Source organism: Lepeophtheirus salmonis, chromosome 3, assembly GCF_016086655.4.
Source record: "Lepeophtheirus salmonis chromosome 3, UVic_Lsal_1.4, whole genome shotgun sequence".
Taxonomy (NCBI): Eukaryota; Metazoa; Arthropoda; class Copepoda; order Siphonostomatoida; family Caligidae; genus Lepeophtheirus; species Lepeophtheirus salmonis.
In genome coordinates, this window is record NC_052133.2 from 3319390 (window position 1) to 3337276 (window position 17887).

General features: G+C 28.7%; 1 protein-coding gene across 1 annotated transcript in view; it reads right to left on the reverse strand.

The window, feature by feature from the left end:
- The window catches only part of LOC121114400 (transient receptor potential-gamma protein-like), a 311931-nt gene that overhangs the window by 149457 nt on the left and 144587 nt on the right, over nucleotides 1–17887 (reverse strand). Inside the window, 2 exon segments of the mRNA XM_071886890.1 lie at nucleotides 2987–3113; nucleotides 5266–5304. Of these exon segments, the coding sequence (XP_071742991.1) occupies nucleotides 2987–3113; nucleotides 5266–5304 (166 nt within the window).

The window sequence follows — 17887 nt, forward strand, 5'->3', positions numbered from 1 at the left end:
GGATTGAAAATATGTTATTACATCGTTATAAAATCTTATTTCCAAAGTGTAGATAAAAATTAACTTTTTCAATTGAAATACCAATATATTTTTCTCATTTCATTTGACAAGGGGCCATAAAGGGCCAATATAAATCTTTTGAATCTAAAAGAGGTTCTTACCCATTTTAAAAAATTAAGGCATCCCGCAAATTTGAAGTCAAAGTATAATTGACTGAAACACTGGGTTGTATATATATATTAAGTAAAAAAATAAATTGGGAATTTTTCCTTTTACTAATTTTAATTTAAAATTGTTTTTACGTTGGTGTGTCCAATCAATTAGACAGTTTAAAAAAAATCATAAATAATATTAATTTAATTTCTTTAAAATTGTAAAAATGGGTAGAATACAATGCTCGGTGAAAAACAATGACATTGAACTGAAATCAAGTTAATAAGGGGTATTAATTCTTATGAAATGGCTAGATTTGTATAATTTATTATGTTTCCAATAGATAAGGAATGAGGAACGGATGATAATATGAAAAATACAACTGCCACTGGTAAAAGTGAAAACTAATTAATTGGTTACACCATGAAGTTATAGATATCTGAAAGTCCATTTTTTCCCCACCTTGAGCCATAGATCCTTCTTATTTTATTAACTTTATATACTTACAGTTATTTGTGCTTATTCACATTTTTCGTTGGAAATTGTTGGGAAATAAACACGTTGTGAGTAATGAAGTTTTTAAAATTAGCGTAAAAAATAATTTTTCAGATTATAATTTTTAATAAAAAAAATGTTAAGAAAACCATTCTTTGCATGAAGAATATTCTTTAATGACAATTTAAAAATATTTAAACATTACATTCCGCCCTTATTTTACTTTTATTTATTATTGGACGCATAAAGGAAATATTTATTCTTATGGAGAGAGGAAAAATCCTGTCATTATTCTATACTTCTAAAGTTCCAAGGCTACACAATGTGAATGTATAATGATGTTACAGCATATTTCAACATATAAGGGTCTCAGATATAAGGAAGGAAAAATATGTTTTTGATAGTTAGTAAAGTTTTATGTCCTAATATTTGTCTTAAATGTATTATGACATCCAAACACACGGCAAATATTCACCCTTTTTCTTCTTTCAAAAGAAGCTGCCCTTCACTAACACCAAAATCTACTCTCTAGTTATTTTGTTGTCATCTCTAATTGATGATCTAAGCATTGATTGTTTGATTGATCCCCTCGTACAATATTCACATGATTTAAACTGATTAATTACATGATAAAATTGTCATATTAAAGTTCCACTCAGTCCTTATTTCACAAGATAAGAACTTTGATTTCATTCAAAATATAACGCGTCGTTTCATAACTATTACTTTATTTTTCAGGATTTGCTAGAGTAACTTTCCAACCTCCAAATGCAGTTAAATATAGATCCATTGTCAAAATTTGAAGGATTTAGTAAAGATGGACATTTAAAGCTGGCGTATTTTTCTTCTGTGTCTTGTTTACATATGGATATATAAGCGTTTGTATCAAAAACGAATACACAGTATTCTTTTTTTCTTTTCAATACAATCAATTTCACCAACTTTGTTGCCTTCTTTGACTAATAATAAAACATTATACTAGTTAGAGTTTTGAGACGTGACTTTTTCATATGATCTTTGACAATTTGATCTTTTTGAATTTAAGGTTGTAAAATACTGCATGAGTAACAACTTGCCCATTTCAACTAGAATGTCATACTTAACAATATTGATTAACAACTTTTAAAAGTGAATTAAATCTCTTTAAATAAGGGAGTATTTGCCCAATACACATTTATAATGTATTGTTTATTTATTGATTTTAATTTCAATGTGATGATACTATAAAAGAAGTCAAGAGTACCTATTAATTAATTAGTATTAGTAATAATCAGTTGACCTTTTATTATTTAAAAATAAAATGAAAAGGGTAACTCATCACTATTAAACATAGTTATCTTCACGGTGGAGTTTCTCAACGGGGATATTCAATCAACTTCTTTCTTTTAACTGAATTTGAAATTATATATACATTTATACCCAGAAATAAAATAATTTACCAAGAAATCTTGTCATACACTTTAAATCATTTTTAAGCCGGAGTTTCTAAATTAAAGATCTCATAAGAAAGAAGTAAAAGAAGTTGGGGTTTGACGTAACTCTCATATTCTATTGCCATCTTTGGACCAGCTGGTATCTAAATAAAAATTTGCATGTTGTGACATTTGTATCTCATATTATTGCTGAATCTACATATGTTTCCAGTGGCGTCGTTAGCTTCTTTAAAAAAAAAATTGAAGCCGCCCCCCTTAAAAAAAAAAATATATATTTATATTTTATAACATCTTATATGTTTATGAGTCCGTTTTGGTGTTATCACATATGGAACCCAAAATGATTGTACAGATCAGTCTAAAATTTAGCAACAAGATGTATAAAATAACCAAACTGTTGCTATGACATCTTTTTTTGACCAAAATAAGACCTCTTTTTCTTTCTCTCTTTCTATATCTCTCTCCTTCTCCATGTCTCTCTCCTTTTCTCTTTATACATCCCTCTCTCTTTTCTTTTACCATCATTCTGTGTTTCTATTCTCCTCTATTCAGCCTTACAACACAAGCACCCTCTGCTGATATATATATAACTTTTTTATTTTTTGTAAAACTGAGTAGACCATCAATTCAATAATTGGTTGAATTGATTCAAAACAAAAGGATATTTACTTTACATTTTAAATTCTTATACCGTGAAAAAAAAGTACATTTAATGCTATTAATATTTTTCTTTTGTCAGCAGTTGTAGAAACATTCAAAAAAATATAGAAATTGATGATCCGTATAATGTAATGCATCTAAAATAAAAATAAAAACAATAATATCGTAACACTGTTCATTTCACAAACTTGTGGTAGGACTCATATCTTAATACAAAATATTAATATAATTCATTCTCAAAATACCTTGTTATCAAGGAGAAGTTCCACCATTTCCAGGTTTTCATTATCAATAGCCATGAGAAGAGCAGATCTTCCCAAAGGATCACAGCAATTTATATTCAATACCCCTGCATCATTATTGACTAACATCCTGTAAATATATAGAGAACAATAAGTTTTATTTATGAAGAAACTAATAACTAAAAATTATGAAAATAATTTAAAGGAAAAATAAGTATTAACAATAATTAAAAGTTGAAAAAAAAAATGTACACAAATTAACAATAAATAAATATATTCGTTGCAAGTCTTGTAACATGAACGAATTTCTTTTTAAATACTTATATGAACTATTTGTTTAATTCAAAGTGTTTCTTGCTCCAAAAAGTTTTAATTATTCTGAAATGAAAGAAAACGACATCTTGAATTTTTTATTTTTTCTTTGTAATAATATATTATACTATTCGTAAGAAAAGACGCAACGCTTGTATTAAATATTAATATTTAATACAAATTTGTTTTGATCCTTATTTATTACATATTAACTAATGTAATACAAACTTTCTTCCACTTTTATACCGAGGGATATTTTGGCATTTACATAACTGTTTACTATTCACATTATCTATAAGATGAATCTATTTTTTCATTCTCAGACATATGTATATACATAATTATAAACAGTTTGTTTTTTTGCATCATTTGCTAATATTTACATTACTCATTAGCATATTAAAGTGATTATGGAATGTATCATCAGTTTAATTAAATTTATTCTGCATCCTTTTTATAAATGAATCCTTTGTAAAGGCAACCCACAAAAAATAAAAGCAAATGTAAACTTGTAATTAAAAAGTACATGATTTTTCTTTTTATAAAAATCATTAAGTATTGTAATATGCAAAGTAACAAAGGATTTTTTGCTTCTCGTACGTCAATGTATGTATGTAAAAAATAAGGCTAGATCCTTGAGGATCTTTTTATGATTTACATAACAATTGTTGCGTAAGTAGTTGGTGAATGCCCTAATACTCCCATATTTCCGTCCCTTAATGCTTCTTTTAAAAAGTAATATAAAGACATGCTCAAATCCATATATTGTTCAACAGGAAGGATCATGCCTTTTTTAAAGAGATCCCTGCAAGATCCATAAATATCAATCCCTTACGTATAAGTATGAGTTAGTAAAACTAGAAATATATAAAACAAACTAACAAAATATGTCAGTTATCTTGAGGAGATATTGTTGGCTATGAGACAAACTCCCCATTCCATACAAGATGTCGTTTTTTAAAATACAACAGATTAAATCAACTCTAAGGAAAAAGAAGACAAGACGGTTGAAATAGTAATGAAACAAAATTTTTGAATACTCACTTATTCACACACCCTTTATCACAAAATGACTAGGGATATGACTTTTGTAGAGTGCAAAGATAATTAAATGTACCTTGTCTCTACGTACTTTGACTCAATAGATATTTTCCCCCTGAGTGTGAATATGAATTGATAAGACTAAGCATTTCCTTGGAAGATCTAGCCTTTTTAAACAATCGAGTTTGATGTTTTATGATCTCATTTTTATAACTTTCTTATTTTTATGCCATATACGTTATACGATGATTTCTTGGGGTATGTAAGTATTTGTTTACTTTATATTGAAAGTACAAACATAACGTTACCTAGTACCAAACAAGAATTTAAAAAGGCATATTTTTCATGGTAATGACTACGCTTAAAAATTAAATTAGGTGGCCCATCAACACAAAAACAAGCTAGAAGGAATCTCCCTCAAAATTGAATGTGGATTACATTTGTATTCTTCCAACAATTATTGACAATTTCAATCAACAAATAATTACCCTTTAGAGGCACATCAAATTGCGTTAAAAGTTACCAAAATTAAAGTATCTTCAATCATTCTACAAAATTTGAAAAGAAAACCAAGAATTGAATCAAATAAGCTATAAAATATTGGGATGTATGTGTCTATATTAGGTATAAATTAATTTTTCTCTTTCTTCTTTTCTTGATTTTTGTTCCGGATTTATTTTATATTGACGCACCGCAAATTACAACTATATTCACACTCAAGGTATGAACAGTCATAAATGGATTAATGATAACTTGTGGGGTTCCCATTCAACACACACAAAAACAAAAAACGTGCATAATATTCATGCTTAATGCATGCAAAAATATGTCCTATAAAGGTCATCATGCTCCTTATTTTATAGCTTTATAGAAAAAAATTAACAAACAATTCATGGACAATAATATTTTACAATTTTTTTACTTAGTACCCATTTAATCCAATATCCAATTTTCTGGCATCTAGTATCCTGTAAAAAAAAATAAGAATGCAAGAGAAGTTCCATTTTCTATCCGGGAGTGGTTGGGAGTAGGGCTTTAAAGTATGTATCTTGATTCAAAGGATTGATATCCAGTTTACTGCATATGCATGGATTGAATAATAAGATGCACTTAGGTCCTGTTGGGATTCAATTATGATCCATCAAATAATTATAAAAGAATTTTTTTTTCTTACTTATATTTTTTTTAATAAGTGCAATCATTCGACGAAGTAGGACAATCAAAAGCTCTTACTACTTTTACTTTCCATAGGGAAATGACTGATCAATGAATGCTCATTGTATCTACTATTGTATGTACATGAAGACAATGTACTTATGATTGAGAAAATCTTTTTTTTTTATCTTGATGGAGTATACAAATATTATTAGTCTTCAAAAAACAAATGAAGCACCTTTACAGTATAACAAATGTACAGAAGAAGAGTGCTTTAATGATATAATGGATCATTTTAATATACTAAAAGAGTCCGTGCTATAGAGCAAATAGACGAACTCTTATAGGATTGAAAATGTCTTATGTGGTGTATGCGTTTTTATTCTAGTAATAATTAGGTATATGAACATATCGTGTATACATTTTTTTAAATAAATAAGTTTTCTGCCTAAACGTGTTCTTCATTTACTTCAAAATTCATTAATTATTAATTATTTTTAAAGGAATATTGTTGCTAAAAATTAAGAATAATTTTGTTCTAGAAAAAAAGATACAAAATATAGGTAAATGACCAAGTTCTATTAGTATCCTATGGTCTGGTTAATGTTTTCTATTAAAGTAAAACTAAATGTACATGTCATTTTTACTTATTTTAATATTACTTAATTTCATTTAACTAAATAAAATAGTTCACTGTCTCAAAATCATTACTTAATCAAAGTTGTCTATCAAATATTCATCTAAGTTATTCATTTTGAAAATCATACAAGCTAATGCTAACTAGATTTATAAATTATATAATAAAAAAAGAAAACTGAAAATTGACTAAGTAATTCTGACAATTTAAAGAATGTCTTGAATTAGAGCAGGTTAGCTCACATGACGTCTTGTTGGATTAGCTACTAGTAGTTATAATATGAATAAAATATAAAAAATAAGTCAAACTACGTATCAAATAAGGGTACCTCTTCAAATGGGATTTTTTTTTTGAACATATGGTATCTGATTTTATTCCAATTTCACACGGTCTAAACTAACAAACTATAGGAATAACCTTGATTTTGGACATTGAATATGCCTGCTACAAGAAACGTTTAGCTTTATTGTTAGCATTTCTTTCAAAACTGCAAAATTCGAGATTTAATGTCTTTTTTCCATTGTAATTACCCAGAAATTGGTACTATTGCATTGAAAGTGATATCAAATGAAAGCTAATAAAATTGATTATGAATGTAAACAAACTAATATTTCTAAGAGTTTTAACTATTTTTAATTCACCAACACACATATTTTGTATACATGGAAAGGATGAAATCATATCATATTTAATTTTATCTCAAAAATGTGATAAAACTCAGAGAACAGTCAAAGCTCTGGTACAAGTCAGGGTTTAGAAACAATGAGACAACAACAAAATGTTGATCAAAACCAAGTACAATACTCTTACACCTTCTACGTTTAGTTTTTACCAGTAAAGAGATTTGAAGCACTGTAAATATGTTATCACTGTTTGACAGCCAGACTACAACCATTATGTCTGATGTATTGGAGGCGAGATCTTGATAAGTTTGTTTTCATCAGCCTCCTATACAAGACAAAATTGAGGAAATACTCGTCATAACTTGTGGCAAAGTTTGATGAATGGCTTCAAGGAAAATATACCGAATTGTTTTACAATACTCGGGGATAGAAAAATTATGAAGAATGTTTTTGGTGATACATACCCACCCGAAAGAGTTGAAATACTCGTCTATGATGCTCCACAATATGAAGAAGGTAAACTTATTGGTTTATCCTACATAGACAGTTCGACAAGAATCCCAAAATACAATCCTAAATTGGAGTTGATAGAATTATAGGCTCTCACAGACAACATATTAGTTATAGTACTTGATATTACAGCGAACAACAAAACCATCAAGATAGGTACAGTGGAGATAATTGAATAAAAACTAGAGAGAAAGGTGTCATACTTCAATAGCCGTCATCATATGTATAAGATGCAATAATTGGAGGTAGATAGCAGAGTATTTTGGGCAATTACAATAGTTATGACAGCCCAATGTTCAATAACTTGAATAATATGTGAGAAAAATTGGATAAGGACTCCCCAAAAGTTAGTGGCCATGTTGAAAATACTTGAAATAGAAGAGGACAAGTACAATTGAAACATTGCAATTTTGCAGCATTTTTGAAAAACGTCATCAATAAAGTTCAATGACTCTTGTAGCAAGCATATCCAATGTTCAAAATCAAAGTTATTTTTATAGATTAGTTTGTTTCGACCTTGGAGAATGAGAATAATATCTGTTTCTATATGTTGATGAAAAAAGTATATCTTGAAGAGATCTAAAGGGCATAGACAGAAATTATTTTGATGTCAATACTCAATTCTACTCTGAGAAGTGTACCCAATAACCTCAGCAACTCAAATCTTAATTAATTTTTTTCAGGATAGTCGTTTAACCCAAGGAATGTCTCCAAAGCTTATGAAATAGATAATGTAATTGCTTAAGTCTATCATTAGTAAGATATAGCTCATGGGCAGTGTTTCAGATAACTTATTCTTTGGAGGGTGCATCGAATGTTCCAATGATTAATTTTTACGAGATCAATTTTATAATTTCATTTGTTATTTGAACATATCCAGAATTTTAGGAATTATACGCTTTTATTTTTTATAATATAATAATTAATAGCATAAAAGATCCAGATTGAAAATCATCATAAAAGATTGAAAACATAATGACTTTGTCATCCTCAAAAATTACTGAATAATTATAAAAGCCTCGGGAAATAAAACACCCTGCTTACATTGCTAACTACAAAATTGTTACTCAAGAATAATGGTATATTTATCAAAAATTCAAATGATTATTATTCACTCAAAATTAAAATAGATTTTGATTCGTGAAAAAAAGTAATTCAAGATTACCAATTAGCTTGCAGGTCACTAAATATGGTAAAAACTATGAAAATGAGTATTTCAAAACTATTAAACGTCTATAAAAAAATTCCAGTAAATGTAAAGTTATTAATTTAGACATTAATTTCTCATAAGAACTTTGGATCACAAAAGCTTAAGAAATGTATATATATATATATTGTATACAAACCAAAATAATTTGAAAGCTCCTCAGAGTTAATTGAAGCAATTGAATCCCAAAATAATTCAACCATCACTAACATATTACTTCACTTTTTCGAATAATTTTGTATGCTTAAACACATAAATAGATCTATGATGTCAAAATATATACCATATGTATATAGTATTTTGATATTTATTAGAGGCCTGAGATTTTAAGCGGGTTCTTATTACATGCATAATCATGTGTGTAAATAAAATTAGCATGAAGGTACTTTCAATGTATATTTAACACTTGAAATATGTACATATATTTAATATTTGCAAAACGTGTTATAATAAATTATAAAAGAAAAATCCATATATCAAATATACTTCCGATTCAGGCAATGGTTTCCCTGATTGCATAAGGGCTTTTCAATATATATATAAATATTTAATTATTATTCTGTTAAGTAATCCGATGTTAAGTTTTTCAATATTGCAAACTATTTATAGGTTACCGGGGAAAAAAGGACTTGAATATCAAATAAAACTTGATTTATGACTTTACAAGGCTATAGAAGATAGACAATATCATTACTATGAACCTATCATACATAAATAAAGTCCTAAGTTGAACCTTGTAGACCAGTGGTTCTTAAGCTTTCCTTTTGTGTCACGTGGAGGCTTGAGTTTTTATATAACAAGTCATCCAAAAAAAAAAAGTTTATTATTTAGAAAAGGTAATTACAAGTTTTAAATTGAAATAATAATAGTAAATAGATGAGAAAATTATCAGGATTTTTAGTAGACTGAACTAATTTGTTCCTTTTAAGAAGTTCGGGGAACGACCTCAAAGAAAAATTTGGTCTAAATCGGTCCCAAAAAAAAATTGGTACCATTTAAAATTATGTCCCTACCGATTCTGTAGATGAATTATTGATGACAACAGTTGTCTTTTATCTGGTGAACATCGGCACAAACACGTCATATAAAGTTGAATGTGTACCTTAATTCATATTTATCTAGCTCATAAATCAATCAGGATAGAGAGAAAATGGGTCCATACTTAGAGAGCAAAAAAATATTAATTAAATATATATAAATATAAGCAAAACAGATAATGGATTTGAAAAACAATTTGAAAAGATTACATTTTTGGTCGAAGGGTTAAAATTGGGGTTCAGTTCAGACTGAAATATCGGTCAAAATTGGTCAAGAAAAAATCTATTAAGACCAAACTGAAATTCACTCTGGGATCGAGTCTCAACACTAGTAGAAATATAAGATTATTTTTTCTCTCTTATTGGTCAGATGGAGTTTCACGTATTTGTTATAAGTAGGCAATGAAGAACAACGTTTAATCCTTCTGACCAAGGATATATCTCTATGTAAATTTACAAAACATTTGTAAATTTCCTTCTCTGGGAGCCATCTAACAGAGGCTCTCTGATTTTTAGGAAAATAGCTTTTCCTAAGGTCGTTGTTCAGTTTGTTATGAGTATGGATGAGATTTTGGTTAGGAAAAAACACAGTTTACAGGAGAATCCATTGGTACATGAGCTCTTTTTTTTAATAGTCATTCTATAAAAGATTCTTGAAGACAACGTACACTATTAGTTGTTTTTGAAAACTAAAACTACAATATTTTACCACATAATTTTAATTTAGATTACAACATAATGTTTAAAATTGAGCATTTTGACCTGAAATGGGCCTCTTTTCATATTGAAACAACTATTATCAGTCCACAAATATATAATATTTAAATAGCTTTTTTTTAATAAAATTATAAATAGCTTTATAAAAAATTTACCCATAGAATGGGGCTTTCTAATATGTACAAGTATGCCTTCATAAAAGTGATAAGGATAATTGGATCAAGGCTTCAACATGTTCTTGAGGAACAATTATATTTAATATTTTTTTACATATTAAATTATTTTAGGAAAAATTAAAAGATTAAAAAAATCGGCAATTTCCTATTAAAAAGTAAAATTACATAATGACTACTAATTTTTTAAATTATATCTCATTATTTGAAATTTTTAAACCCTTTTTGATGAAATTAATGAGTGAATACTTAATTTCCATTTTTTTCCATTTTAAAGGGAGAAAGAGCATCGTTATACTCATTAACATTAACTTAGAAACCCTCCTGTATTAAAAATCTTAATCGTATAGACCTATTAATTGAAGGCATACATACAGACATAACTTATGTGTGCCTTGCATATAGACTAGACAACAACAAAAAAATATTATTCATCTTTATCGTTTTGTTTTGTAATCAGAAGATTATGTCAGGGGTGTCCACAGGATTATATATATATAATTTTTTTGGGGGAGATTGGAATTTGGAAAATTTGTTATAATTTAAAAATAATATTTTTTAGAAAAAAATTAAAAAACTAAATTTCAAATATCAAATTTTTCGGAAAAAAGTTTCGAAAATCTTAAGTTTTCCTTACATAATAAAAATAAATAAATAAAAACTCCACAGAGGTGTTGACAAAAAATTTAATTTTTTAGGCAAAGTAATTATAAAACTCATAGCTATTCTCAAAAAATTATTTTTGTAAAACAGAATTTGGAATATTAAATTATTTGAGAAAAATTTCAAAAATCCATAGCTATTCATAAAAAATTAGCTTTTTTGAAAAATATTTATTTTTTTTAAGGGAGGGTTGCTGAAGTGGAACTATAGCCCCTCCAAGCCCACCTCCTGCACCCACCCCTATATAAATTTGTTTAACCCTCAATAAACACAAATCCTACTCCGTATCTACCAAAGGCAGGAATGACTACAACGTCGATTATCAATTTTACTTCAAGTCAAACCAGGACAAACATTAATAACTCCTTAACAAATCCTATGTTTTTATTATTATTTCAAATCATTTTCTCCATAAAAAAAACCTAGAATGTAAAAAAATATAATATAACAAATTAATTGTAAATTTTTTATTGTTCGTAATTATTGAGGAGTGAACATTTAAGTATAAAGTTCATGAAACACGGAGAATAAGACTGAATTTTTGTTGTGGAGTTATAATTTGTATGTCTTGGTTGGACTGAGAGTAGAATTGAAGATCGATATTGGAGTAATTCCTGCCAATGTCCTTGTTACATTCAGAGTGGGATTTGTGTTGATTTCCTTCATCAGATAGCTGCTTGCAGTTAATCAAATGAAACGTTATTATAGCTGAGCTTCTCTCTTCCAAAACATCCTTCAAATTGTCGCTTGACAATCTTGCTAATTTTATAGTTTTTTTATCTTTACATTCTACGAGGTTATATGATTTTTATCTATAAATATATCTGTGTATCATTCAATGATATAAAAATATTGTTTTTAAAAAATGAATTCGTAGAAAGGACACTTACATTAAAAATGATTTAGTTATAAAAATGTAAATATTCCATTTGTCTGATTACTACTCTTTGATCTTCTCAAAGAAACAAGTATTTCAAGATGAAACCTTGTTTGGAACTGTCTTCTCTTTTTCAACTCTTCCCTTTATCAGTATCTCCTCTACTTCATCCCTCTTCGTTAAGAGCTGAAATTTAGATCGCTCTTACTCCCAGTGTTCACCGAAATAAATTTCTTTCCCTATGGTGACTACTTAATCTTTTCTTTTTCTAATTTATCAACTCGAGTTACTCTTAAAACAATTCAACCATCAATAGAGCTCTAATCAGAGTTAAATCTCTTTCCACTGAGGCCTTTTTTTAAATTTCAATATATTAATATTAATGGAAAGTTTTAAAAAATATATATAAGTTAGGCAAATTTATATTAAATATTTTTTCTTCAGAAGGTTACCCTACAACCTTTGCGCCTTAGGGTAGCTGCTTACCCTGAAATTACTCTCTTATAAAATTCTTAGGGTGCAATATCCAGATGACTCCGTGAAAAACGAGATCGGAAATTTGGTCCCTGAGTTATTACAATTTTAAGATAGAAGGAAAAAATCGTAGTGATATTAGCTATTATATAAACTTGAGTGGCTGTTATCTCAAAGTCCTGTTAATAGTGGTCCTATGTTTTTCATGGAAGAGTACCCATGTGTTAAACTACATCCATATATGAGTTTTTGAGGTTGTAGGGTCCCATAGTTAGTTTAATTAACTTTATAAATATAATATAAAAAGTTAGGCTTAATTACATATCTCACAGTTATAACTATATTAGCCACATATTTACAAAATTTATAGTCTAATCAATTCTATAAACTTATATTATACAGTTAGACACAAATTAGAAAGGAAATACAAAGTGGTCGTACCAATACATTATTTGCAAGAATTATAATTCGAGGCTTATTTTGATATTAACCCCTGGGTTTCAGAACCAAAACGCCATAGGTGGGAACTTTATGAAGCAGGGAAAATTCCTTATGAAGATTTGATTGCACAGCATGGATATATGTTTTCCCTGGAATTTTAAGTCCAAGTGAACTGAGACTTCCTAAAGACAGTGGTTCTGTGTAAACTAATAAAAGAGGTATTGCACTTACTATAAAAAATTGGTCTAAGAGTTCAAATGGAAAGGGTTGTATCTGATGTTTACTATAAATTGGCTTTGATTTTAATTGATTACAATGTCTGTTTCAATCACTGCTGAAGAAACATATTGGTTAATTAAAGAAATCGCACAGGTGAAAGTTAGTAAATCTATCTCGTATCTATAGTTTAAGATATGTATATTTGAGAAATATACATGTGAAGAATAATATAAGGGAGTTTGCTAATCTGGAATAGCTAGGAAAGAGCAGAACAGACGATTTATAGCATTTGACTCTAGATTTTCAATCAACTATTGCAAGAATTTCTTCTTGTCAGGGTCTATTCCAATAGGCTTAGTGCAAGCAGGAAATCTTATTTCTAAAAATTAGTAGCATTACTATTTTTGATAATACTTTGCAAGTAAATAAATATCAAGTCCTGCATAAAGTTTGGAGGGGAATTTTCTGTTAAGTAAAACAATGCAGTGAGAGAATTAATACAAATCAATTTTCAACTTTATGCATTTTGCATAAAGATTGTATGTCCCGTCATAACAAGATCTATAGGTTGTACAGTGTACAGGGGACACACAACTTCCAGTACCATGAATAAATTAATAAAATGTTACTTTTATGGAATCAAGAAAAGACAAAGCAAAACCAATTTGTGATATGTTTAAATACTATATTTAGCTGTATTTTTTATTCATTGTATCCTTCTTCAAAAGCTTTAACATTCTTGGCATACTGGATAACAGCTCTTGACGATGAAGGAAGCGTGCATGGTTTACCATGCTGTCATGATGGCCGCTCGAAGAGAAAGCAAATTGGGATGACTTTTTCTCCAAGGGGCTCTAAACTGCAATGCCCAGGGGGGTCATGTTGGAGTAGAGCAACATAGAGGCAGGCCAGAATTCCAACATATTGTGACTGCATAATTTTTGGTTCTTCTTGTCCGTATGGGGCTATAATGGACTTGTTGATGGGGTAAGGAGTCCGAATGCAAATGTAAACTGCAGCCTTCCCAGTACGGAAACCAGCGCAGATGAGATATCACATGATTGAGCATTTTTACACTAAGAGACATTAAATAAAAAACTTAACTAAAAAAAAAACCCTAAACCCCACTCCGTATCAAGGAAGGACGTAGGAAAGAGTTACTCTAATGTCGATCCTTAATTTTCATATAGATAGATAGATAGAGATGTACCGAGAATAAGTATAAATAAATATTATAGAAATAAATGTAAACATTAGCCACATTGAGAAGAGCGTAACGACTACACCTTAAATAATGTTTTATTAATATAGTATCTATCTTCTGCCAGAGATCACTATAAATATTGTTCTCTTTGCTCGCTGATATGTTAGAATATTAAAAATAAAGAGGAATAATCTGTAAGAGCATTAATATCTTGCTATAACCAAACTTTTACTTTTTTTAAAGTTTAAGCTCACCCCAATTTAGCCAATATTAACACACTTAATTATAGTCACACAATGATTTCCTCTGACCTACAAATTGTATTTGAGTCTATATACATAATTATAGTTTTTATAAATATAACAAAAGACAAGCACAATACTTTTACTAGTTGCAGCATGTGCTAGTTTTTTTATTTTTCCAAAGCTCTCATCAATATTCATTAATTTTTGAGAAGGTAACATTTAAGTTCTTAAGTGTGTGTGATCATTGATAATTGAGGATTGCGGATTCCCGTATGAGTAATTCCAACTGGAATTCCTTGCTGGATACAGAGTTAAATTTCTATTTATTTTTTTCATTTCCTAGCTATTTTCAGCTAATCTTTCAAAACATAATAATATCTAAGCTGGTGTCCGTCAGAATATTTTCAAATAAAGAACTTTCTGCTTATTTTTTTTAACATACCTTTAGGTCATATATTTTACGACTACATATATTTTTCTTTTAAAAGCAACCGTGAATCGATAAGTTCTAGGAGGATTTGCATTGAAGTTATTCGTCTTGTACGTAATTATCTTGTGACATTTTCTCCGCGTTACTTTTCTCCATATCTTTTTAAAATGGCACATTTACCTTTGACGATAAAGTTAGTAATAATAAACGTCGAGAAGGAGCTTTTGAAAATTTTCCACAAGATCAGTTCTAAAAGACGACTTCCGCCGTTGGTGTGGTCTTCTCAATCAGACTTTTCTCATTTTCCTTAGGATCGGTGATGGTGGAAATGACGATTTGTATGGTTTTAAACGGATGGTAGTTGGGGTTCGATTCGCACTGGAATCACTGTCGGTTTCAGCCTCTTTCTCTTTTTGCCTTGCACAATTTTGCCTGAATACTTTTTGGCTTTGTATAATAATCAAGTGAATACTACTTATAATAGCTTTGTTATTGAAACTTTTATTGTTGTTTTCCAGTTTTGAGAAATTAGAAAGAAAAAAGATGAACAAGGCAATCACAATTGTTCAAACTTTAATACTTAGATTTATAAACATTTGGAAAGGAATCACGGAATTACTACTGCTACAATCTGCGGAAAGAATAATTGGCATTGATACACAATTCATTACTTAATCAAAAGACCATGAAAATATATTGAAATATTTACTTTTATCAAGAATTTGAATAGCGTTATAAATTAAGATGGAAACCTTGTCCATATAAATTTACATGAATTTGTGTCTTTGATATATTTTAAATATATTTAGATTATACTTCATTAATTTCTTACGATCATAGGTTGTGCTGTGTCCAATTTAACACTTCCCTTGTGTTTCCCTCCCATGGGTTATTTTGTTTTTGTTTGTAATTAAATCAATATGTGTGCACTTACTCGTTTCTTTATGATTGACGTGTAAAGTGGTATTTTTTTCTTGGTTCAAAGTAATCAAATCCAGTATTTATAGGTATAATTGTTTCAAAACATTTTTCTTACTTCAATCATTGTTAAGTATATGTTGTGTACAAGTTGAGATTTGCAACTTGTACATGGAAATTTGCACAAGCTGTAACCCAAAATTGAGATGAATAATTTTAAATGAAGGATTTACATACATGGAATGAGGATAATGCAAATATTTAATATTTTATGGATGATTGAATCATTCATAATACAATTTTGGACTAATGAATACAATTGTGAAAAATAAAATTATTATCTAAAGCATTATTAAGTTCTAATGCCCACAGTTATATTACTTATAAATAAATTATAAAAATTTGATTCTAATTGATAAAAATAGAAAGATAGTTTCGAATAGTCCAATTTTTATTTAGATTACCTATTTTAAGAAGAAGAAATTGCAACTTGTACATAAATAGCATATTATAAGTGCACCAATTATATTTCCCTTGCGTATTTGTTGTTTTTGTATATAATTAGTCGATTATATAAAGTTATTAAATTATTCTCATACTTAAGATTTTTAAAACTAATATATATTTTTTTTGTATAGAAGTCTATTTTTGTGGGTTCTACTAAGTTATATTTATTATAATTAAATTATTAGCGAAAGTGTTCTTAGGGAATTGTGTTTCATATGAAATATATAGATCGAATATTAAAAATACTCATTATTGTATTCACATGGAAGTTTAATACCCTTCAGCAATACTAAATCCTTATTCTACAAAATTTATTTTTGATTTCTTCTATTACTTCCTAAAGAGTTTCCCTTATGATCTATTGTTTAACTATGTGTACGTTTTATTTCGACACTCCAAATACCATTAATTTCTACTACTTCAGCCACATGCAATAAAATTTAGGATTGAGCTCTTATACTTATTTGATTTTTATAAGGAGTTCAGTAAATTGTTTCTGATAGTTAAAGAACTCAAATTAGTTCAATGAGCTAAAATTTATATTTCTTCAAAATGAAAATTCAGGATTATATTCTTCTGTATTACTTGGAAAAAGGCAATTTAATAAAACCTTTTATATTCATAATCACAACTTTAATGGTTTACTTATTATTAATTTTTTCGTTTGCATATTTTTATTTATACATATTATAGTAGTCAAAAATAATAAAAGTTTGTAATCCAAAACAGAAAACAGACTACGTCCAAATAATAATCATACAAAAAGTATATAAATAAGTGAATGTAGAATTTGAAATATTATATGTTTAATTAAAATAAGGGTAATGTCACTAAAGCTGAAAAAAAAAATCGGTAGATAAGTAATTCGATCAAAAAGGGAGGTTCTCGAGCTATATTCATATTGTGTTTAACTTATCAGTTATCAGTATTTCCTTTTGGTGGAGAAGGAAGCCCAGGATTATAATACTTTCAGAGACGTAATCACAGAGCCAAGAAGGGAATTCTTGGATATTGTGCTTCACAGCGTAAATTATACCTTGCACTTTGGAGATATGCCACTCAATTTTCGCCCTATCCGTATACTGTGAGGACTTTACAATAAGCCATCCGATGGACTCAGTCTTACATGAAAGTTTTTACAGATTTCTTCCTCCACCATCCTAAGGATCGGGGTATTTTTTATACATGAGTAGAATAAATAAAAAGAGGTCTCCAATTATTTTTGTCAAAAAAACAAATTTTCTCGTTAAGATCGTCACGGGACTTATTACAAGACGTCCCTAGTCTATACCTTAGCCATTTTTGACGTGTGTCAGTGAATGGGTTCTTCAAAATGACGTTTGGATCAGCATATTCCATGCAATCGCAAATACCAAGCAGTTAACCTAATAGTTTCAAACACAAGTACAGAACACACCATGTTCTGTAATGCTGTAAAAAGTGAACTTATTGGATCCCAAAAGAATAAAGCAATTTCCAACCTGAACAATGATGAGAAAGAAGTATTGGCACAA